Here is a 24,923-nt window from a genome sequence, read left to right as displayed (position 1 = left end):
CGAGGAGACTGCGCTGATCCCGAGGAGACTGCGCTGATCCTGTCTGAGCCGAGGAGACTGCGCTGATCCTGTCTGAGCCGAGGAGACTGCGCTGATCCCGAGGAGACTGCGCTGATCCCGAGGAGACTGCGCTGATCCCGAGACTGCGCTGATCCCGAGAGACTGCGCAGATCCTGTCTGAGCTTCACACTCAGCCGAGGAGACTGCGCTGATCCTGGCTGCATCTTTAACCTTTACACCGCCCTAAGGATGTCTGCAGTGTTCTATTTGCCGGTGCCACGAAGTGCTCAGGGATAGTCCTACCCGTTTCTTTAATTTTCCCCTGTTGGCTGCATCTGTTCTTTCAATGTCCAAAGGAATCCGGAGGAGCAAAAAGGTTTCAGATTCCAAAAAAACATTCATTGTAATAAAAATCCAATGGGGGGACCCAACCCCCTGGGAGAGAGAATGGGGAGGACCCCCTCCCCCCATCACGCCCTCACAGTACGAGCCACGCCCTCACAGTAGGAGCCACGCCCTCACAGTAGGAGCCACGCCCTCACAGTAGGAGCCACGCCCTCACAGTAGGAGCCACGCCCTGGTTACCTGAGTGTGAGATCCATCCATCCTCCAGACCAACAAGAACAGAGGAGCCGCTATCCAGTAACTCTACAACCAGCACCGAGACCTGCAGCAGCTTGTGAAGCTGGAAAGAGAGAGAGGGGGGGGGGGGGGGAGAGTGAGCGAGAGGGGTGGGGGGGAGGGTGAGCGAGGGGTGGGGGGGGGGAAGGTGAGCGAGAGGGGTGGGGGGAGGGTGAGCGAGAGGGGTGGGGGGAGGGTGAGCGAGAGGGTGGGGGGAGGGTGAGCGAGAGGGTGGGGGAGGGTGAGCGAGAGGGGTGGGGGGGAGGGTGAGCGAGAGGGGTGGGGGGGTTAGGGTGAGCGAGAGGGGTGGGGGGGGGAGGGTGAGCGAGAGGGGTGGGGGGGGGAGGGTGAGCGAGAGGGTGGGGAGGAGGGTGAGCGAGAGGGGTGGGGGGGGAGGGTGAGCGAGAGGGGTGGGGGAGAGGGTGAGTGAGAGGGGTGGGGGGAGGGTGAGCGAGAGGGGTGGAGGGGGAGGGTGAGCGAGAGGGGTGGGGGGGAGGGTGAGCGAGAGGGGTGGGGGGGAGGGTGAGCGAGAGGGGTGGGGGGGAGGGTGAGCGAGAGGGGTGGGGGGAGGGTGAGCGAGAGGGTGGGGGGGAGGGTGAGCGAGAGGGGTGGGGGGGAGGGTGAGCGAGAGAGGTGGGGGGGAGGGTGAGCGAGAGGGTGGGGGGAGGGTGAGCGAGAGGGGTGGGGGGGAGGGTGAGCGAGAGGGGTGGGGGGGAGGGTGAGCGAGAGGGTGGGGGGGAGGGTGAGCGAGAGGGGTGGGGGGGAGGGTGAGCGAGAGGGGTGGGGGGAGGGTGAGCGAGAGGGGTGGGGGGGAGGGTGAGCGAGAGGGGTGGGGGGGAGGGTGAGCGTGAGGTGTGGGGCAGGAGGGTGAGCTAGAGGGGCAGGAGGGTGAGCTAGAGGGGTAGGGGGTGAGCGAGAGGGGTGGGGGGGAGGGTGAGCGAGAGGGGTGGAGGGGAGGGTGAGGGGGAGCGAGAGGGGTGGGGGGAGGGTGAACGAGAGGGGTGGGGGGAGGGTGAACGAGAGGGAGACCGAGAGAGACGCGCACGCGAGAGGGAGAGGCGCGCACGCGAGAGGAAGAGGGGCGCACCGAGGGGAGAGGGGCGCACGCGAGGGGGAGAGGGGCGCACGCGAGGGGGAGAGGGGCGCACGCGAGGGGAGAGGGGCGCACGCGAGGGGGAGAGGGGCGCACGCGAGAGGGAGAGGGGCGCACGCGAGAGGCGCGCACGCGAGAGGGAGAGGCGCGCACGCGAGAGGGAGAGGGGCGCACGCGAGGGGGAGAGGGGCGCACGCGAGAGGGAGAGGGGCGCACGCGAGGGGGAGAGGGGCGCACGCGAGGGGGAGAGGGGCGCACGCGAGGGGGAGAGGGGCGCACGCGAGGGGGAGAGGGGCGCACGCGAGGGGGAGAGGGGCGCACGCGAGGGGGAGAGGGGCGTACGCGAGGGGAGAGGGGCGCACGCGAGGGGAGAGGGGCGCACGCGAGGGGAGAGGGGCGTACGCGAGGGGGAGAGGGGCGCACGCGAGGGGGAGAGGGGCGCACGCGAGGGGGAGAGGGGCGCACGGGAGGGGGGAGAGAGGCGCAGGCGGGAGGGGGAGACAGGCGCAGGCGGGAGACAGGCGCAGGCGGGGGGGGCGGGGAGAGGCGCAGGCGGGGGGGGCGGGGAGAGGCGCAGGCGGGGGGGGAGAGAGGCGCAGGTGGGGAGGAGGGAGAGAGGCGCAGGCGGGGGGGAGGGGAGAGGCGCAGGCGGGGGGGGGGGGAAAGAGGCGCAGGTGGGGAGAGGGACGGACCTGTGAGAGCCAATCGGAGTCTTCCAGCGTGCGCAGGTAGGACAGCCCGGGGTCGGAGGAGGGCGCGCTCGGCACACAGGCCTTCATCAGTTTCTTGAAGCTGGCCTTCACATGCCTGACATCGAACAGCTCGATGGGGACCAGCTCCACTGCTGCAGGGGGTCCTGCTTCACTCCCTGAGGGTCACAGCGCAGAGCTCAGCCAATCACAGGGGAGAACAACGACAGCACGCACCGAGCGCGCGGCAAGCACAGGGCCGAGCGCGCGGCAAGCACAGGGCCGAGCGCGCGGCAAGCACAGGGCCGAGCGGCGCGGGCAAGCACAGGGCCGAGCGCGCGGCAAGCACAGGGCCGAGCGCGCGGCAAGCACAGGGCCGATCGCGGCGGCAAGCACAGGGCCGAGCGCGCGGCACGCACAGGCCCGAGCGCGCGGCAAGCACAGGCCCGAGCGCGCGGCAAGCACAGGGCCGAGCGCGCGGCAAGCACAGGGCCGAGCGCGCGGCAAGCACAGGGCCGAGCGCGCGGCAAGCACAGGCCCGATGCGCGCGGCAAGCACAGGCCCGAGCGCGCGGCAAGCACAGGCCCGAGCGCGCCGGGCAAGCACAGGCCCGAGCGCGCGGCACGCACAGGCCCGAGCGCGCGGGCACGCACAAGGGCCGAGCGCGCGGCAAGCACAGGGCCGAGCGCGCGGCAAGCACAGGGCCGAGCGCGCGCAAGCACAGGGCCGAGCGCGCGGCACGCACAGGGCCGAGCGCGCGGCAAGCACAGGCCCGAGCGCGCGGCAAGCACAGGCCCCGAGCGCGCGGCAAGCACAGGGCCGAGCGCGCGGCAAGCACAGGGCCGAGCGCGCGGCAAGCACAGGGCCGAGCGCGGCGGCAAGCACAGGCCCGAGCCGCGCGGCAAGCACAGGCCCGAGCGCGCGGCAAGCACAGGCCCGAGCGCGCGGCAAGCACAGGCCCGAGCGCGCGGCAAGCACAGGCCCGAGCGCGCGGCAAGCACAGGCCCGAGCGCGCGGCAAGCACAGGGCCGACGCGCGGCAAGCACAGGGCCGAACGCGCGGCAAGCACAGGCCCGAGCGCGCGGCAAGCACAGGCCCGAGCGCGCGGCAAGCACAGGGCCGAGCGCGCGCGGCAAGCACAGGCCCGAGCGCGCGGCAAGCACAGGGCCGAGCGCGCGGCAAGCACAGGGCCGAGCGCGCGGCAAGCACAGGGCCGAGCGCGCGGCAAGCACAGGGCCGAGCGCGCGGCAAGCACAGGGCCGAGCGCGCGGCAAGCACAGGGCCGAGCGCGCGGCAAGCACAGGGCCGAGCGCGCGGCAAGCACAGGGCCGAGCGCGCGGCAAGCACAGGGGCCGAGCGCGCGGCAAGCACAGGGCCGAGCGCGCGGCAAGCACAGGGCCGAGCGCGCGGCAAGCACAGGGCCGAGCGCGCGGCAAGCACAGGGCCGAGCGGCGCGGCAAGCACAGGGCCGAGCGCGCGGCAAGCACAGGGCCGAGCGCGAGCGGCAAGCACAGGGCCGAGCGCGCGGCACGCACAGGGCCGAGCGCGCGGCAAGCACAGGGCCGAGCGCGCGGCAAGCACAGGGCCGAGCGCGCGGCACGCACAGGGCCGAGCGCGGCGGCAAGCACAGGCCGAGCGCGCGGCAAGCACAGGGGCCGAGCGGGCGGCACGCACAGGCCCGAGCACGCCGGCAAGCACAGGGCCGAGCACGCGCAAGCACAGGGCTGATCAGGCAGCAGAACAAAGACGGACACGTGGGCAGAGTAGTGGCCATTTAATAGGAAAAGCTGCACCACAATAAATAGAATGAAAGGTACTAAAGATATATACGCGCTCCCGGTGCAGGGATATCTGCCTAAAAAGATCCAGTATACGGAGAAAGATGAATGATCCCGGGCAACGGCGGATTCAAAGAAATTCAACGTTTCGTCCTTCCAAGAGGACTTTATCAAGTGACTGGCCGGTCACTTGTCCTGGCCGGTCACTCGTCCTGGCCGGTCACTTGTCCTGGCCGGTCACTCATCCCGGCCGGTCACTCATCCAGGCCGGTCACTTAGCCAGGCCGGTCACTTACCCAGGCCGGTCACTTACCCAGGCCGGTCACTTATCCCGGCCGGTCACTTGATAAAGTCCTCTTGGAGGATGAAACGTTGAATTTCTTATTGAAACATCCGAAGTTGCCCGGGATCATTCATCTTTCTCCATAGTAGTGGTCAGACATGGGGGGCACAGCCGCGGGGCACAGCCGCGGGGCACAGCGCGATCCAGCTACTCCCCCTTCTGAGGGATACGAGTTTGTACAGCCCCCCTAGTGACTGTCCTTTATCAGGAATAAACGTATGTAAACGTTTGGGACCAGAATCCTTGCTCTGTCTCAGGCACCTTATAACGCGCTTATCTTCTTCGTTAAACTCCATTGTGTAACTATGCGCGTGATGAGGTCATCACGCCGTCACCAATTCCAAAGAACATGTATTAGATTATCAAATAATTCTCGATGTAATAATCTCCTGCGACAGACCCAGAATTGCTCAACGTCATGAAACTGGAGGGACTTTCCAGCCAGATACGGGGGAAAAAAAAGGGTTGTGGTTTTCTCTGAACACAGCGTGTGTTTGTGTGTTTGTCCATCACTATACACCCCGGGGAAGGGGCATCGCATTTTTACAACGCGATGTGCTGCGTCTCCTGCTTGGAACCGTGGGTTTGGGGGAAGAATAGATTTATTTATGGGCATGTCTGAACAAGGCTCTGTGACCACGAATCATTACTGGTTTCTGCAGTACTACCCGAAGTCCACAGTCACGGGAGACCAGAACTTTTACACCGAAACCACCGGGATCACCAGCACCAGACAGGACAAGGTTGTAGAATAAAATGGGGTTTATTCTGGCACGCCAGCAGACAAACAAAGATGCACAAAACACAATACCAACTGGGGGAGCCTTACACAGGTGGCCAAGTTACACAGATTTAGGGGTAGCTAGCTGGGCTTCATCCCAGTTTTGTGATGCAAGCCATCCTACCGTCATATCTCTCCCCTCAAGATCAAGGCTCTGGGGTAGTCACTCTTATCAGGTGGCTCTACAAGCCTGGAAGTCCTGAGGTGCGTTGGTCACTGGGTATGTCCAGCCAGGCGAGACCATCTGCGCTGCCGTGCCCGCTACCCTTAGAGAAGTCCAAGTCCCGAAGGGCACAGCTCCAGGTCTCTGTCTCCCTGGGCATCCTCCGTAACCAATTTAGGGGGTCGTGCTCCACGAGCCCCGCATGGGGCTTCCCACATACAGAGGGCTGCCAGCGCCCCTGAGCCCAAGCAGTGGCCAGGCACACTGGCAGAGCCTGTAACACTGCCCCGCACTCAGGGGACCAGGTGGCCAGCACCTCGAGCCGCCGCCTCTTGGTCACCTCTGTCAGGAGTCCGTCTGGAACGATACACTGGCTTTCCTTCTCCTATGGTAGCCCTGTGTCTTCTTTATCTCCTTCTCCATACTCTGTTCCACCTCCGCCTGGCTCTCCCGATTTCCCAGCGGCGAGCTGCATACAGCCAACACCGCTGACCCACTCACAGCCTTGTGCTGTAATGGCTTAAATAAACCTGGTGACAGTCTCCGGGGAGCCCTCACACTGTCCCCCTGGCCTGCCTACTTGCTGGCCAGACATCCCAGGTGCGATCGAACGCCGATGCCTCCAGCCCGCAGAATGGTTGCACTAGCCGGGCTCTGGTGCGAGCGACCCCCTGATGCCCGGAACAGGATCTCCTTAGTCCCCTGCAAGCTCTGTTCCCCACACACCCAGGGGCTCACTAACTGGCCCCTCTCTGTCCCCTGTCTGACCGGAGCAACCGGGGCTGGTTTCCAGTATATAAGCACACAGCGTCCGGGGGAACCTATCGGGCATGATCTCGGAGGCAGACTCGGGCCACCCGAGGCCTCATGCCCTTCAGATCAGTGTCTGCCCGCACCCTCTCCCGGGACCACTCACTGAGCTCCGGCCTTTCGCCCTCAGTCAGTTTGTCAGGGGAATGGTCAGCAGGACTGTCAGGACAGAGGTTAGGCTGGGTCTGGGTTACCGGCCTGGTCTCCTCCGTGACCCTGGAACATGATGGCTCCAAATGCAGGGGAGCGGTGATCACGGCTGTTAGCTCCAAAAGCTGGGGAGCATCAACAACTGTGATGGACGGCGGTGCCGAAGGCTCCACCGCAGGGGCAACTGCCCGACTTTGGCTCCCTGTGACTGGGGTCACAGGAGCATCCTCTCCTGTAGCTTCACCAGCGTCCCCGTCCGTGGGAGCTGTTGCTCTGGGCAGACCATTTAAGGCTGCCCCAGAGGTACTGTAGCACTGGGGCCCCCCTGGCCGACTGCCTGCTGTTTGCCTGGGACCCCTGTATGCAAAAATCTTCCATGGACCGCTTGGTCCTCCAGCCTGATGGCTGCACTCTGCTGCCCGTCTCGCTGCATCTCTGCGCCGCTAGTAGCTGCGGGAGGGACCCGCTGGCTGGGTCCTCTGCTTCTCCGGCTGCACAGCTGCTGTCTGTTCCTTTGCTGGGGCTAGCCTGTCGTAGGCTGTCGGCCCTGTAGCTGGGGAACGTTGCCCCGGCTTGGGGTTACTCGAGCAGGATACTTTGGGGCACTCCCTCCGCGGATGGTGCGTCGGTCTCCCAGGGAGCACCGGCCCTCATGTGGTGCCATCCTCAGCCAGTAGTCACTCTCACGGAGGCAGGTTCACGGCAATGTCTCGGTCGACCTCAGCCTCTCTGGTTGATTCCACCATGGCTTGGTGGCTTGGGAAGAGTCAGCTACTGGAAGTGCTCGGCTCACCGGCACTGTAGCGGGGTTTAGGACCCGCTTCTCGGGCTGCGTCAGTGGTAATCGAACTGGCGCAGGTCCTGCAGGACCTCTCACTAGGTGGACAATGTGCCAGTGAAAGTCCTCGGTTATGTCTGGACCATACGCTGCAAGGAAATCCGCACAAACACTCTCCGTATCAGCGTACTCAGCCAAGCCGGCCTCGTACCACTCGAGATCCTCCGCAAGGCCCATAATACCTCGGCTGTCACTCGGCAGCTCATATCTTGCGCACCGGGCAACTAACGATTGTCAGTCCTGGGAAGAATAACGTCCTCCTGGACCAGCCATCTTCAGATTTACCAAAACTAATACAAATGTGATCGAATCGTAAAATATCAGGTTGTACAACGTTTGTCTGGAACAACTTGTCCTGCGTTCTTGAAAATTCAAGACTGTCTTTGAGCTGTGATTTCCCGCAAGAAATCCCAACACAAAGCCTAGCGATCCCACCGCTGCCACCAGAAAAAGCCTGTCACGGGAGACCAGTACTTTTCCACCTAGCACCAGGCAGGACAAGTTGTTGAATAAAATGGGGTTTATTCTGGCACACCAGCAGACAAAACAAGATGCTCAAACAAGATACAATGATTAAACTGGGGGCCTGGGGAGGAGACTCTAGCCTCGCTAGGTGCAGGGGCCTGGGGAGGAGACTCTAGCCTCGCTAGGTGCAGGGGCCTGGGGAGAAGTCTCTAGCCTTGCTAGGTGCAGGGCCTAGGGAGGAGTCTCTAGCCTCGCTAGGTGCAGGGGCCTGCTTCAAAAAGGCTTGCCCTGTCCGCTTCTCGTCCAGGATATCAGAGGGCTGATCACACAGCAGAGCCTCTGACGTATCTCCAGCTGGTCACTGTCAAGATCCAAACTCCTTCACAGAATGTCTCTCATTCGCTCTGTCTCCCAGATAGTCCTCTGAGGGAATCTCCACACTCGTTCCCAGAGTGTCTCTCTCTCTCTGAAGGTAGATCTGAATTCTCTGACCAGCAGCACTCCTTATATAGCCCTCTGTTACTACCCTTTACAGGGGCTGCAGGCCAACCAGAGCACGGATTTAGTTAGTGCCACAAAAGCCAGAGCAGGGGCGTCCCTAAGGCACTCAAGACCTCCCACTGGGTTGGAGCATCGGAGTCTGGGAAGTACAATGCTCTTACTCCCAGATCTGATCAGCAGCCTTTCACCTCCCCTCAGGATTCCTGACACCTGGCTGTCCTAATCCTATCATTTCTATAGAAAGCTTCAACTAAGTGGATTGCTTAGTCTTTCTCCATAGAGATGACCGTAACAATGGAATATCTCATTTGCTTTCTTGCGGGGCTGACACCCAAAGCACATTACAGAACAATGTTGATTCACTAAACTGTGGGATTGCATTTACCAGGAATAAAGAATACAGGCTTTGAAATACATTGTTACTGACATAGTGTTCTCCCCCAGATATCAAATACATTTAGCTGAAATAAGCCTTACACAGGTGGCCAAGTTACATGGATTTAGGGGTAGCTAGCTGGGCTTCATCCCAGTTTTGTGATGCCAGCTATCCCTACTGTCACATCCACCTTCCTTCATATCATTCACGTATACTGCAAGTATCCTGGTTTGGGACTAAGGCAACACAGTAAGGATTGGACATGAGTGTGTACCTACAAGAAGAGTGTGTGAGTATTGGTGAGCCACTACAACCCCTTCAACTGTTCATATAGGGGTGTAAAACCAGGACCCTAAACGTGAAGCGTCTGACAACACAACGAAGTATGGAGAGGTGTATTCTGGGTGTTACCCAAAGAAGTATGGAGAGATGCATGCTAGGTATTCCAAAAGAAGTATTAAGAGATGCATGCTGGGTAGTACCCCGAAGTATGGAGAAATGCATGCTGGGTATCAGCGATAGAAATATGGAGAGATGTATGCGGAGTATTACACAAAGATGTATTAGGAGATGCGTGCTGGGTATAACCCTGAAGAAGTATGAAGAGATCCATGCTGGGTATTACCCAAGAGACCCGAAAAATAATGAATGGAAGGAAGCAAAAGTATTACAATCACAAGGGCGAACAAATGAAAATGGCGGTGGGCTAGACATAGAAGAAATGACCATCGCTGGACAGAGATGGAGCTCGACTGGATTCCAAGAGATATCAAGAGACTAAGAAGACGACCAACAGAAAGATGGGAGGAAAATCAGAAAAGTGGCCCGAGCAGACAGGAGAAGCGAGGCTTACCACCACAGTGCTTGGGAGATCAGTGGGAAGGCCTTCATCGCACTGTGCCTCGCACCGTTATATACAGTATAACATTTATATAGCTGAGGCCATGTGCGGCGGGATTCCTGCACGCGGTGACATGGACATTATAACACACGCAGTGTGCACTATGGGAGGCAGATGTTACCATGTGCGGCGGGATTCCTGCACGCGGTGACATGGACATTATAACACACGCAGTGTGCACTATGGGAGGCAGATGTGGGAGTCTGCGCAGTGACTGCCCTCCGCGTGGGAGTCTGCGCAGTGACCGCCCTCCGCGTGGGAGTCTGCGCAGTGACTGCCCTCCGCGTGGGAGTCTGCGCAGTGTTACCGCCCTCCGCGTGGGAGTCTGCGCAGTGACTGCCCTCCGCGTGGGAGTCTGCGCAGTGACTGCCCTCCGCGTGGGAGTCTGCGCAGTGACTGCCCTCCGCGTGGGAGTCTGCGCAGTGACTGCCCTCCGCGTGGGAGTCTGCGTAGTGACTGCCCTCCGCGTGGGAGTCTGCGCAGTGACTGCCCTCCGCGTGGAGTCTGCGCAGTGACTGCCCTCCGCGTGGGAGTCTGCGCAGTGACTGCCCTCCGCGTGGGGTCTGCGCAGTGACTGCCCTCCGCGTGGGAGTCTGCGCAGTGACTGCCCTCCGCGTGGGAGTCTGTGCAGTGACTGCCCTCCGCGTGGGAGTCTGCGCAGTGACTGCCCTCCGCGTGGGAGTCTGCGCAGTGACTGCCCTCCGCGTGGGAGTCTGCGCAGTGACTGCCCTCCGCGTGGGGAGTCTGCGCAGTGACTGCCCTCCGCGTGGGAGTCTGCGCAGTGACTGCCCTCCGCGTGGGAGTCTGCGCAGTGACTGCCCTCCGCGTGGGAGTCTGCGCAGTGACTGCCCTCCGCGTGGGAGTCTGCGCAGTGACTGCCCTCCGCGTGGGAGTCTGCGCAGTGACTGCCCTCCGCGTGGGAGTCTGCGCAGTGACTGCCCTCCGCGTGGGAGTCTGCGCAGTGACTGCCCTCCGCGTGGGAGTCTGCGCAGTGACTGCCCTCCGCGTGGGGTTTGCGCAGTGACTGCCCTCCGCGTGGGGTTTGCTTGGGGCGGTACTTTATTTTATTTATGTGCCTTATTAAAAGTCATTGTCTGGAAATGATTAGCTCGCCCGCCGAATCTGCCGTCCTCTCTCTGGTTATACAGAGAAGGTCAGAAAGAGGTACTGACCAGAGAAGGTCACAAAGAGGTACTGACCAGAGAAGGTCAGAAAGAGGTACTGACCAGAGAAGGTCACAAAGAGGTATTGACCAGAGAAGGTCACAAAGAGGTACTGACCAGAGAAGGTCACAAAGAGGTACTGACCAGAGAAGGTCACAAAGAGGTACTGACCAGAGAAGGTCACAAAGAGGTACTGACCAGAGAAGGTCACAAAGAGGTACTGACCAGAGAAGGTCACAAAGAGGTACTGACCAGAGAAGGTCACAAAGAGGTACTGACCAGAGAAGGTCACAAAGAGGTACTGACCAGAGAAGGTCACAAAGAGGTACTGACCAGAGAAGGTCACAAAGAGGTACTGACCAGAGAAGGTCCCCTATTATTGCACGCAGTGATCGCATCGGTAGGTAGGAAATGGTAAAATCCGGGGTATCTAAACCTTACCCATGCCAAAAGATGAATGTTAAAATACTGTATTAACATATATGATATATAATGAAAACATTCCCTTTGCACCATGACAGACTTAATACTACGATGTGAATGGTGAGCGAGTGGCATTAGTCTGTATATAAAGTCCTCTCTATAGTACCTCCGCGACACAAACTGCATCTCAGCGGTTACAGTGCGCCGCTGGCTCAGCACATAGGAAATACTGTAATAGCCACAAAAAAGATGGCTGACACCCCTACTGCGCACCCAGAATACCTAAAAAAAGATATATTTCTAAATCTTCTACATTGAAGAAATAAAAAGTTCAGTCCGCGCTCTGGCTCTTTAAACTTGGAGTGTTGGTCCCTCTCAGTTCTCTTGCTGCTTCTGTGTTTATGAGGTGTCTCCCCCACCTCCAAATGTGGTCTCCACCGGAACCCCGATGGTGATACCAATATCAGCAAAACAAGAAAAAACACAAAGCGCACCAAGATAAGAGATAGATAATGTATTAGCAACAAATAATAAAATTAGTAACTTACATATAAAATTTCTTTAATAATCCCCGATTCTGGTGTCTATCACAGGAGTAGGGCATCACATAGGAAGTATGAAGGGTAATCTCAGTTCTGAGAGATCAGACCCGCGCGCTGGGGCTGTCTCTGTTCACTCTCCTGTCCTCCACGTGTGGTAGCGTGGTGCAGAGTGTAGCACACATGTGCAGGAACCGGGGCCTTCAATAGGTGTCCTTAGGATGCCTGTCCGTTTTTGATAGCATAGAAACGATCGGAAATAAGCAGGAACGGTACACTTGAGTGTGTACTGGTGGTGGGTAGTAAAACCGCCAGCCACAACAGTCGCGACGCGTTTCGTTTAACAAAGTAAACTTCTTCAGGCGAAGAAGTTTACTTTGTTAAACGAAACGCGTCGCGACTGTTGTGGCTGGCGGTTTTACTACCCACCACCAGTACACACTCAAGTGTACCGTTCCTGCTTATTTCCGATCGTTTCTATGCTATCAAAAACGGACAGGCATCCTAAGGACACCTATGAAGGCCCCGGTTCCTGCACATGTGTGCTACACTCTACACCACGCTACCACACGTGGAGGACAGGAGAGTGAACAGAGACAGCCCCAGCGCGCGGGTCTGATCTCTCAGAACTGAGATTACCCTTCATACTTCCTATGTGATGCCCTACTCCTGTGATAGACACCAGAATCGGGGATTATTAAAGAAATGTTATATGTAAGTTACTAATTTTATTATTTGTTGCTAATACATTATCTATCTCTCATCTTGGTGCGCTTTTGTGTTTTTTCTTGTTTTGCTTCTACATTGAAAGCTGGGTCTCTGGCTTCTGTCAGGAGCGCGAGAGTCAGCCTATAACTACCTCAGCGTGACTGTGCTGACATCATACAAAGCATTGGCCAATCACAGGACAGAACAGAGATGCACACAACAGCTAATCACAAGACCGCACACATACATGTCTAACACTGGCCAATCACAGCACAGCCACACACCGGCCAATGACTGGGCAGGAACATGAACGAGACGCCAGCAGTGCCGGCCAATCCCGGAGCCAGCAGCATGCCACTCACCTTGAGCTGAGACTTGTCCCCGATGATGTACAGTGCGGCCCTGCGGGGGGTCAGGGAGCTCTCCAGGGGACCCCCGTTCTGATGGGGGGTCAGAAGCTCTTTTCCGGCGAGCCGTGTGCCGACATCCGCACTCACAGCGTAGGCGCTGAGCCTCCCCGTGCCCCGCATACTGCCCCACTTACCTGTGGGAGTAGGAGAGGTGTGTGATAATGTGCGGGGGAAGGGGAGAGAACAAGGCACTGCAGGAGAAATGGGGGAGCAAGTCGCTGCAAGGGAGCAGGGCGCAGGGGAAGCGAGGTGTCCCTACATGAGGTGGGGCGCCTAAAGGGGAGGCGAGGCACTGCAGGTGCGTGGGGCACGAGGGGAAAAGGGCGCGGAGGGAGGAAAGCAGCACATGGGGGGGGGGGGGGAGGAGCGAGGCGCCGCAGTAGAGATGGGCGCGGAGCGGGAGAGCAGTGCGTGGAGCGAGCAAGGTGGCGCGGAGCGAGCGAGGCGGCGCGGGGAGAGCAGGGCGCGGAGCGAGCGAGGCAGCGCGGGAGAGCAGGGCGCGGAGCGAGCGAGGCAGCGCGGGAGAGCAGTGCGTGGAGCGAGCGAGGCGGCGCGGGAGAGCAGAGCGCGGAGCGAGCGAGGCAGCGCGGGAGAGCAGTGCGTGGAGCGAGCGAGGTGGCGCGGGAGAACAGGGTGCGGAGCGAGCGAGGCGGCGCGGGAGAGCAGGGCGCGGAAGCGAGCGACGCGGCGCAGCAGGGAGCAAACAAGGCGGCGCGGGAGAGGACGCGGAGCGAGCGACGCAGCAGGGCACGTAGCAAGCAAAGCGGCGCAGGAGAGCAGGGCGCGGGGAGCGAGGCGGCGCTGGAGATCAGGGAGCGCGGGGGAGCACTGCGGGAGGAGAGCAGGGGGAGGGAGGCGCTGCGGGAGGAGAGCAGGGTGCGGGGGGAGGCACTGCGGGAGGAGAGCAGGGTGCGGGGGAGAGCAGGGTGCGGGGGGAGGCACTGCGGGGGGAGAGCAGGGTGCGGGAGGAGGCACTGCGGGAGGAGAGCAGAGTGCGGGGGGGAGGCACTGGGGAGGAGAGTAGGGCGCGGGGGGAGGCGCTGCGGGAGGAGAGTAGGGCGCGGGGGGAGGCACTGGGGGAGGAGAGTAGGGCGCGGGGGAGGCACTGGGGGAGGAGAGTAGGGCGCAGGGGGAGGGAGGCGCTGCGGGAGGAGAGTAGGGTGCGGGGGGAGGCACTGGGGGAGGAGAGTAGGGCGCAGGGGGAGGGAGGCACTGGGGAGGAGAGTAGGGCGCAGGGGGAGGGGAGGCACTGGGGGAGGAGAGTAGGGCGCAGGGGGAGGGAGGCGATGTGGGAGGAGAGTAGGGTGCGGGGGGAGGCACTGGGGGAGGAGAGCAGGGCGCAGGAGGAGGGAGGCACTGCGGGAGGAGAGTAGGGTGCGGGGAGGCACTGGGGGAGGAGAGTAGGGTGCGGGGGAGGCACTGGGGGAGGAGAGTAGGGCGCAGGGGGAGGGAGGCGCTGCGGGAGGAGAGTAGGATGCGGGGAGGCACTGCGGGAGGAGAGTAGGGTGCGGGGGAGGCACTGCGGGAGGAGAGTAGGGTGCGGGGGGAGGGAGGCGCTGCGGGAGGAGAGCAGGGTGCGGGGGGAGGCACTGCGGGAGGAGAGTAGGGCGCAGGGGGAGGGAGGCGCTGCAGGAGGAGAGCAGGGTGCGTGGGGAGGCACTGCGGGAGGACAGCAGGGTGCGGGGGGAGGCACTGCGGAGGAGAGCAGGGTGCGGGGGGAGGCACTGCGGGAGGACAGCAGGGTGTGGGGGGAGGCACTGCGGGAGGAGAGCAGGGTGCGGGGGGAGGCACTGTGGGAGGAGAGCAGGGTGCTAAGGGAGGCACTGCGGGAGGAGAGCAGGGTGCGGGGGCAGCACTGGAGGAGGAGAGTAGGGCGCAGGGGGAGGGAGGCGCTGCGGGAGGAGAGCAGGGCATGGGGGAGGCGCTGCGGGAGGAGAGTAGGGTGTGGGGGAGGGAGGCGCTGCGGAAGGAGAGAAGGGTGTGGGGGAGGGAGGCGCTGCGGGAGGAGAGTAGGGTGCGGGGGACGGAGGCGCTGTGGGAGGAGAGCAGGCATGGGGGAGGCGCTGCGGGAGAGCAGGGTGCGGGGGAGGGAGGCGCTGCGGGAGGAGAGCAGGGTGTGGGGGGAGGCACTGCGGGAGGAGAGCAGGGCGCAGGGGGAGGGAGGCGCTGTGGGAGGAGAGTAGGGTGCGGGGGAGGGAGGCGCTGCGGGAGGAGAGCAGGGTGCGGGGGGAGGCACTGCGGGAGAGCAGGGCGCAGGGGGAGGGAGGCGCTGTGGAGAGCAGGGTGCGGGGGGAGGCACTGCGCGAGGAGAGCAGGGTGCGGGGGGAGGCACTGCGGGAGGAGAGCAGGGCGCAGGGGGAGGGAGGCGCTGCGGGAGGAGAGCAGGGCATGGGGGAGGCGCTGCGGGAGGAGAGTAGGGTGTGGGGAGGGAGGCGCTGCGGAAGGAGAGAAGGGTGTGGGGGAGGGAGGCGCTGCGGGAGGAGAGTAGGGTGCGGGGGACGGAGGCGCTGTGGGAGGAGAGCAGGGCATGGGGGAGGCGCTGCGGGAGAGCAGGGTGCGGGGGAGGGAGGCGCTGCGGGAGGAGAGCAGGGTGTGGGGGGAGGCACTGCAGGAGGAGAGCAGGGCGCAGGGGGAGGGAGGCGCTGTGGGAGGAGAGTAGGGTGCGGGGGAGGGAGGCGCTGCGGGAGGAGAGCAGGGTGCGGGGGGAGGCACTGCGGGAGAGCAGGGCGCAGGGGGAGGGAGGCGCTGTGGGAGAGCAGGGTGCGGGGGGAGGCACTGCGCGAGGAGAGCAGGGTGCGGGGGGAGGCACTGCGGGAGGAGAGCAGGGCGCAGGGGGAGGGAGGCGCTGTGGGAGGAGAGTAGGGTGCGGGGGAGGGAGGCGCTTTGGGAGGAGAGCAGGGTGCGGGGGGAGGCACTGCGGGAGAGCAGGGTGCAGGGGAGGCACTGCGGGAGAGCAGGGCGCAGGGGGAGGGAGGCGCTGCAGGAGGAGGGAGTGGGACAGTTCATGTTAAACCTGGGTGAAATGTTGGTCTTGTTATTGCCCTGAGAAAGGGAGTGGGTAATTAGCAGTGTGATTACCCGAGGGAGGTGGTTATTTCTGTGCTTTTGTCCTGAGCAGCGTTATTAAACGGGGTGGAGGAAGGGAATATTTTGCTGTTATTGCCCTGGGGTGGTGGGGGGGGGGGGGGGGGGGGGAGGGAATATTTTGCTGTTATTGCCCTGGGGTGGTGGGGGGGAGGGAATATTTTGTTGTTATTGCCCTGGGGTGGTGGGGGGGGGGGGGAGGGAATATTTTGCTGTTATTGCCCTGGGGTGGTGGGGGGGGGGGGGGGGGGGGGAAGGGAATATTTTGCTGTTATTGCCCTGTGGTGGTGGGGGGGAGGGAATATTTTGTTGTTATTGCCCTGGGGTGGGAGGCCATTATTAAGTTATTGCCCCAGGGCAGCAGAGGAGGCTGTGTTAGCAGTGGGAACACTGACCTCGATCTGAATAGCCCCGTCGCACTGCTGGGTGCTTAATACCCCTAACTGAGTGACCTGGGGCAGGGAAAGAGGGGCAACAGGGTCAGAGGGTGAAATGTGGGTAGAAGAGACACTAATGTGAGGCCTCAAACCTATTACATGGGGGCACGCCGACCCCCACTCCCCTCCCCCCCACACCTATCAGATAACACCCCCACACCTATCAGATAACACCCCTCACCCCCAACACCTATCCCCACACCTACTGTATCCCCACACCCCCCACACCTATTGTATCACCACACCTACTGTATACCCACCCCCCCCACACCTATCAGATAACACCCCTCACCCCCAACACCTATCCCCACACCTACTGTATACCCACCCCCCCCACACCTATCAGATAACACCCCTCACCCCCAACACCTATCCCCACACCTACTGTATACCCACCCCCCCCACACCTATCAGATAACACCCCTCACCCCCAACACCTATCCCCACACCTACTGTATCCCCACACCCCCCACACCTATTGTCTCACCACACCTACTGTATCCCCACACTTACTATATACCCACACCCCCCACACCTATCAGATAACACATGCACAGACCACCACACCTATCAGATAGCACACACAGACCCCACACCTATCAGATAACACACGCACAGACCCCCACACCTATCAGATAGCACACGCACAGACCCCCACACCTATCAGATAGCACACGCACAGACCCCACACCTATCAGATTACACGCACAGACCCCACACCTATCAGATAACACACACAGACCCCACACCTATCAGATAGCACACGCACAGACCCCCACACCTATCAGATAGCACACGCACAGACCCCCGCCTATCAGATAACACACGCACAGACCCCCACCTATCAGATAGCACAGACCCCCACACCTATCAGATAACACACGCACAGACCCCACACCTATCAGATAGCACAGACCCCCACACCTATCAGATAGCACACGCACAGACCCACACCTATCAGATAGCACATGCACAGACCCCACACCTATCAGATAAAACACGCACAGACCCCACACCTATCAGATAACACATGCACAGACCCCACACCTATCAGATAACACACGCACAGACCCCCACACCTATCAGATAACACACGCACAGACCCCACACCTATCAGATAACACACGCACAGACCCCACACCTATCAGATAGCACAGACCCCACACCTATCAGATGACACACGCACAGACCCCTACCTATCAGATAACACACGCACAGACCCCACACATATCAGATAGCACACGCACAGACCCCCACACCTATCAGATAGCACACGCACAGACCCCACACCTATCAGATAGCACACGCACAGACCCCTACCTATCAGATAACACACGCACAGACCCCACACCTATCAGATAGCACAGACCCCACACCTATCAGATAGCACAGACCCCACACCTATCAGATAGCACAGACCCCACACCTATCAGATAGCACAGACCCCACACCTATCAGATAGCACAGACCCCCACACCTATCAGATAGCACACGCACAGACCCCTACCTATCAGATAGCACACGCACAGACCCCACTCCTATCAGATAACACACGCACAGACCCCACACCTATCAGATAGCACAGACCCCCACCTATCAGATAGCACACGCACAGACCCCCACCTATCAGATAGCACACGCACAGACCCCCACCTATCAGATAGCACACGCACAGACCCCACACCTATCAGATAGCACACGCACAGACCCCACACCTATCAGATAACACACGCACAGACCCCACAACTATCAGTTAGCACACGCACAGACCCCTACCTATCAGATAGCACACGCACAGACACCACACCTATCAGATAGCACACGCACAGACCCCTACCTATCAGATAACACACGCACAGACCCCACTCCTATCAGATAACACACGCAGACCCCACACCTATCAGATAGCACACGCACAGACCCCACACCTATCAGATAACACACGCACAGATCTCATACCTATCAGATAACACACGCACAGACCCCACACCTATCAGATAGCACACGCACAGACCCCCACCTATCAGATAACACACGCACAGACCCCCACCTATCAGATAGCACACGCACAGACCCCACACCTATCAGATAACACACGCACAGACCCCCACCTATCAGATAGCACACGCACAGACCCCACACCTATCAGATAACACACGCACAGACCCCCACCTATCAGATAACACACGCACAGATCTCATACCTATCAGATAGCACACGCACAGACCCCACTCCTATCAGATAACACACGCACAGACCCCACACCTATCAGATAACACACGCACAGACCCCCACCTATCAGATAACACACGCACAGATCTCATACCTATCAGATAGCACACGCACAGACCCCACTCTTATCAGATAACACACGCACAGACCCCACACCTATCAGATAACACACGCACAGACCCCACACCTATCAGATAGCACACGCACAGACCCCACACCTATCAGATAACACACGCACAGACCCCACACCTATCAGATAGCACACGCACAGACCCCCACCTATCAGATAGCACACGCACAGACCCCACACCTATCAGATAACACACGCACAGACCCCACTCCTATCAGATAACACACGCACAGACCCCACACCTATCAGATAGCACACGCACAGACCCCACTCCTATCAGATAACACACGCACAGACCCCACACCTATCAGATAGCACACGCACAGACCCCACACCTATCAGATAACACACGCACAGACCCCACACCTATCAGATAACACACGCAGACCCCCACACCTATCAGATAACACACGCACAGACCCCACACCTATCAGATAACACACGCACAGACCCCACTCCTATCAGATAACACACGCACAGACCCCACACCTATCAGATAGCACACGCACAGACCCCACACCTATCAGATAGCACACGCACAGACCCCACACCTATCAGATAACACACGCACAGACCCCTACCTATCAGATAGCACACGCACAGACCCCACTCCTATCAGATAGCACATGCACAGACCCCACACCTATCAGATAACACACGCACAGACCCCCACACCTATCAGATAGCACACGCACAGACCCCCACACCTATCAGATAGCACACGCACAGACCCCACACCTATCAGATAGCACACGCACAGACCACACACCTATCAGATAACACACGCACAGACCCCACACCTATCAGATAGCACACGCACAGACCCCACACCTATCAGATAGCACACGCACAGACCCCACACCTATCAGATAGGACACACACAGACCCCACACCTATCAGATAGCACACACACAGACACCACACCTATCAGATAGCACATGCACAGACCCCACAACTATTAGATAGCACACGCACAGACCCCCACCTATCAGATAACACACGCACAGACCCCACAACTATCAGATAACACACGCACAGACCCCACACCTATCAGATAACACACGCACAGACCCCCGCCTATCAGATAAAACACGCACAGACCCCCGCCTATCAGATAACACACGCACAGACCCCCACCTATCAGATAACACACGCACAGACCCCACACCTATCAGATAGCACAGACCCCCACAGCTATCAGATAGCACACGCACAGACCCACACCTATCAGATAGCACACGCACAGACCCCACACCTATCAGATAGCACATGCACAGACCCCACACCTATCAGATAACACACGCACAGACCCCACACCTATCAGATAACACATGCACAGACCCCACACCTATCAGATAACACACGCACAGACCCCCACACCTATCAGATAACACACGCACAGACCCCACACCTATCAGATAACACACGCACAGACCCCACACATATCAGATAGCACACGCACAGACCCCCACACCAATCAGATAGCACAGACCCCCACACCTATCAGATAACACTGTGGCGAAAATGGGGGTAATCAGCGCATTAATAAAGGCAGTGGGCTCAGCTGGTTACCCCTATTTCGCGTTGGGGATGAAGGGGTTAATTCTATATGCATGGCTGTCCCCATTTTGCAGGCTAATCTCTACCTGCAGTGAAGTGCCTTTCTGTTCCTGTTTTAAAATGTACAGGCAGGATGCTATTTTTTTGTCTGCCTGCCTTTGTAAGGCAGTAAGGACCAAATGTTATGCATACAGGAGCCCCCTGTTGGGATGAAAGACCCCAGATTCGTAAAGGGTCACTTAATCAGGATGTTTCTGAGTAGCAGATCCTGTTACTCCTCCTGGATATTTCACACCTCGGGACCCAAACTTCAGACATTGCGTCCCCAGAAATGAGTGGGCCCTTTTTACTTAGCAGTGCTACCAAGCTGCTCACTGAGCATGCTCAGAGTTACCTGAGCTGGCTGTAGGATTTGCCCATGTGACATGGCAGGTTCTGATAGGATCAAGATAATTCGTTGCCAATGGGATGAGGCTAATGTAAACCCCACAGGCCCTTATCCTTAAAAAGGCCTGTACCCCTCATTCCTGTGTTGTTGCTGTAACCTGATTTCTTCAAGTGGATAAGACCTAAGTACAGCGGCTACGATTCCAGAACGCAAGGGGTTAAAAACATCGCAACAAGGAAACTTGCCCTGCTTCAGGATTTCGTTAGCCCTGGGTATCCAGCAAATCCCAGAGAACCAGAAAGGACTTTGCACATTCACAGAAGGATTGGACTGGGGCTATGTATTTGGCAATTTGCAAATGGACTACATTTTAAAGGACAATCTTCTGCTGCTTTGGCACCTTTCTGGACATTATCCTCTGTTTCTCTACCCGTGAGTGTAATTATTAAGTTTATTCTGCAGTTGTCGTGTGTTTGCCTATCAAGGGAATAAATCTCAGTTTATTTTGCTCAACCTGTTCTGCTCAATCAGGACCCACAAAATATAAATGTGTTATTAAGCGCGTCCCCGTGACAAACACAGACCCCCACACCTATCAGATAACACACGCACAGACCCCCACCTATCAGATAACACACGCACAGACCCCCACACCTATCAGATAGCACAGACCCCCACACCTATCAGATAGCACACGCACAGACCCCACACCTATCAGATAACACACGCACAGACCCCACACCTATCAGATAGCACACGCACAGACCCCACACCTATCAGATAGCACACGCACAGACCCCACACCTATCAGATAGCACACGCACAGACCCCACACCTATCAGATAGCACACGCACAGACCCCACACCTATCAGATAGCACATGCACAGACCCCACACCTATCAGATAACACACGCACAGACCCCCACACCTATCAGATAGCACACGCAGAGACCCCCACACCTATCAGATAACACACGCACAGACCCCCACCTATTGGATAACACACGCACAGACCCCACACCTATCAGATAGCACACACAGACCCCACACCTATCAGATAGCACACGCACAGACCCCCACCTATCAGATAACACACGCACAGACCCCCACACCTATCAGATAGCACAGACCCCCACACCTATCAGATAACACAGACCCCAACACCTATCAGATAACACACGCACAGACCCCCACCTATCAGATAACACACGCACAGACCCCCACACCTATCAGATAGCACAGACCCCCACACCTATCAGATAGCACACGCACAGACCCCACACCTATCAGATAGCACACGCACAGACCCCACACCTATCAGATAGCACACGCACAGACCCCACACCTATCAGATAGCACACGCACAGACCCCACACCTATCAGATAGCACACGCACAGACCCCACACCTATCAGATAGCACATGCACAGACCCCACACCTATCAGATAACACACGCACAGACCCCCACACCTATCAGATAGCACACGCAGAGACCCCCACACCTATCAGATAACACACGCACAGACCCCCACCTATTGGATAACACACGCACAGACCCCACACCTATCAGATAACACACGCACAGACCCCCACCTATCAGATAACACACGCACAGACCCCACACCTATCAGATAACACACGCAGACCCCCACACCTATCAGATAACACACGCACAGACCCCACACCTATCAGATAGCACACGCACAGACCCCCACCTATCAGATAACACACGCACAGACCCCACACCTATCAGATAACACACGCAGACCCCCACACCTATCAGATAACACACGCACAGACCCCACACCTATCAGATAGCACACGCACAGACCCCACAACTATCAGATAGCACAGACCCCACACCTATCAGATAACACACGCACAGACCACCACACCTATCAGATAACACACGCACAGACCCCACACCTATCAGATAGCACACGCACAGACCCCACAACTATCAGATAGCACACGCACAGACCCCTACCTATCAGATAGCACACGCACAGACACCACACCTATCAGATAGCACACGCACAGACCCCTACCTATCAGATAGCACACGCACAGACCCACACCCATCAGATAACACACGCACAGACCCCACACCTATCAGATAACACACGCACAGACCACACACCTATCAGATAACACACGCACAGACCCCACACCTATCAGATAGCACACGCACAGACCCCACATCTATCAGATAACACACGCACAGACCCCACACCTATCAGATAGCACACGCACAGACCCCACAACTATCAGATAGCACAGACCCCACACCTATCAGATAACACACGCACAGACCCCACACCTATCAGATAGCACACGCACAGACCCCACACCTATCAGATAGCACACGCACAGACCCCACACCTATCAGATAGCACACACACAGACCCCACACCTATCAGATAACACAGACCCCACACCTATCAGATAGCACACGCACAGACCCCACAACTATCAGATAACACACGCCAAGACCCCACACCTATCAGATAGCACACGCACAAACCACCACACCTATCAGATAGCACACGCACAGACCCCCACCTATCAGATAGCACACGCACAGACCCCACACCTATCAGATAACACACGCACAGACCCCACACCTATCAGATAGCACACGCAGAGACCCCCACACCTATCAGATAGCAAACGCACAGACCCCCACACCTATCAGATAGGACACACACAGACCCCACACCTATCAGAAAGCACACGCACAGACCCCACACCTATCAGATAGCACACGCACAGACCCCCACCTATCAGATAGCACACGCACAGACCCCCACACCTATCAGATAGCACACGCACAGACCCCACACCTATCAGATAACACACGCACAGACCCCACACCTATCAGATAACAAACACACAGACCCCACACCTATCAGATAGCACAGACCCCCACACCTATCAGATAGCACACGCACAGACCCCCACCAATCAGATAACACACGCACAGACCCCCCACCTATCAGATAGCACACGCACAGACCCCCACCAATCAGATAACACACGCACAGACCCCCCACTTATCAGATAACAGACGCACAGACCCCCACCTAACAGATAGCTCACGCACAGACCCCACACCTATCAGATAGCACAGACCCCCACACCTATCAGATAACACACGCACAGACCCCCACCTATCAGATAACACACGCACAGACCCCACACCTATCAGATAGCACACGCACAGACCCCCACCTATCAGATAACACACGCACAGACCCCCACCTATCAGATAACACACACACAGACCCCCACACCTATCAGATAACACACACACAGACCCCACACCTATCAGATAACACACGCAGAGACCCCACACCTATCAGATAACACACGCACAGACCCCCACCTATCAGATAACACACACACAGACCCCCACCTATCAGATAACACACACACACAGACCCCCACACCTATCAGATAACACACACACAGACCCCACACCTATCAGATAACACACGCAGAGACCCCCACACCTATCAGATAACACACTCAGACCCCCACCGATCAGATAACACACGCACAGACCCCACACCTATCAGATAACACACGCACAGACCCCACACCTATCAGATAACACACGCACAGACCCCACACCTATCAGATAACACACGCACAGACCCCACACCTATCAGATAGCACACGCACAGACCCCACAAATATCAGATAACACACGCCAAGACCCCACACCTATCAGATAGCACACGCACAAACCACCACACCTATCAGATAACACACGCACAGACCCCCACCTATCAGATAACACACGCACAGACCCCACACCTATCAGATAGCACACGCAGAGACCCCCACACCTATCAGATAGCAAACGCACAGACCCCCACACCTATCAGATAGGACACACACAGACCCCACACCTATCAGATAGCACACGCACAGACCCCACACCTATCAGATAGCACACGCACAGACCCCCACCTATCAGATAGCACACGCACAGACCCCCACACCTATCAGATAGCACACGCACAGACCCCACACCTATCAGATAACACACGCACAGACCCCACACCTATCAGATAACAAACACACAGACCCCACACCTATCAGATAGCACAGACCCCCACACCTATCAGATAGCACACGCACAGACCCCCACCAATCAGATAACACACGCACAGACCCCCCACCTATCAGATAGCACACGCACAGACCCCCACCAATCAGATAACACACGCACAGACCCCCCACTTATCAGATAACAGACGCACAGACCCCCACCTAACAGATAGCTCACGCACAGACCCCACACCTATCAGATAGCACAGACCCCCACACCTAT

At 58.5% G+C, this 24,923-nt stretch overlaps 1 protein-coding gene across 1 annotated transcript in view; it reads right to left on the bottom strand.

Annotated features, from left to right (window-relative positions):
• Window positions 1–24,923, bottom strand: part of SBF1 (SET binding factor 1) — a 332,728-nt gene that overhangs the window by 43,848 nt on the left and 263,957 nt on the right. Inside the window, 4 exon segments of the mRNA XM_075598895.1 lie at window positions 563–685; window positions 2,407–2,552; window positions 2,555–2,582; window positions 12,705–12,886. Coding sequence (XP_075455010.1) covers window positions 563–685; window positions 2,407–2,552; window positions 2,555–2,582; window positions 12,705–12,886 — 479 coding nt within the window.

Source organism: Ascaphus truei, chromosome 5 (assembly GCF_040206685.1).
Source record: "Ascaphus truei isolate aAscTru1 chromosome 5, aAscTru1.hap1, whole genome shotgun sequence".
Taxonomy (NCBI): domain Eukaryota; kingdom Metazoa; phylum Chordata; class Amphibia; order Anura; family Ascaphidae; genus Ascaphus; species Ascaphus truei.
Note: the sequence above shows the minus strand (reverse complement) of the source record. Positions and strands in the feature narration are given on the sequence as shown.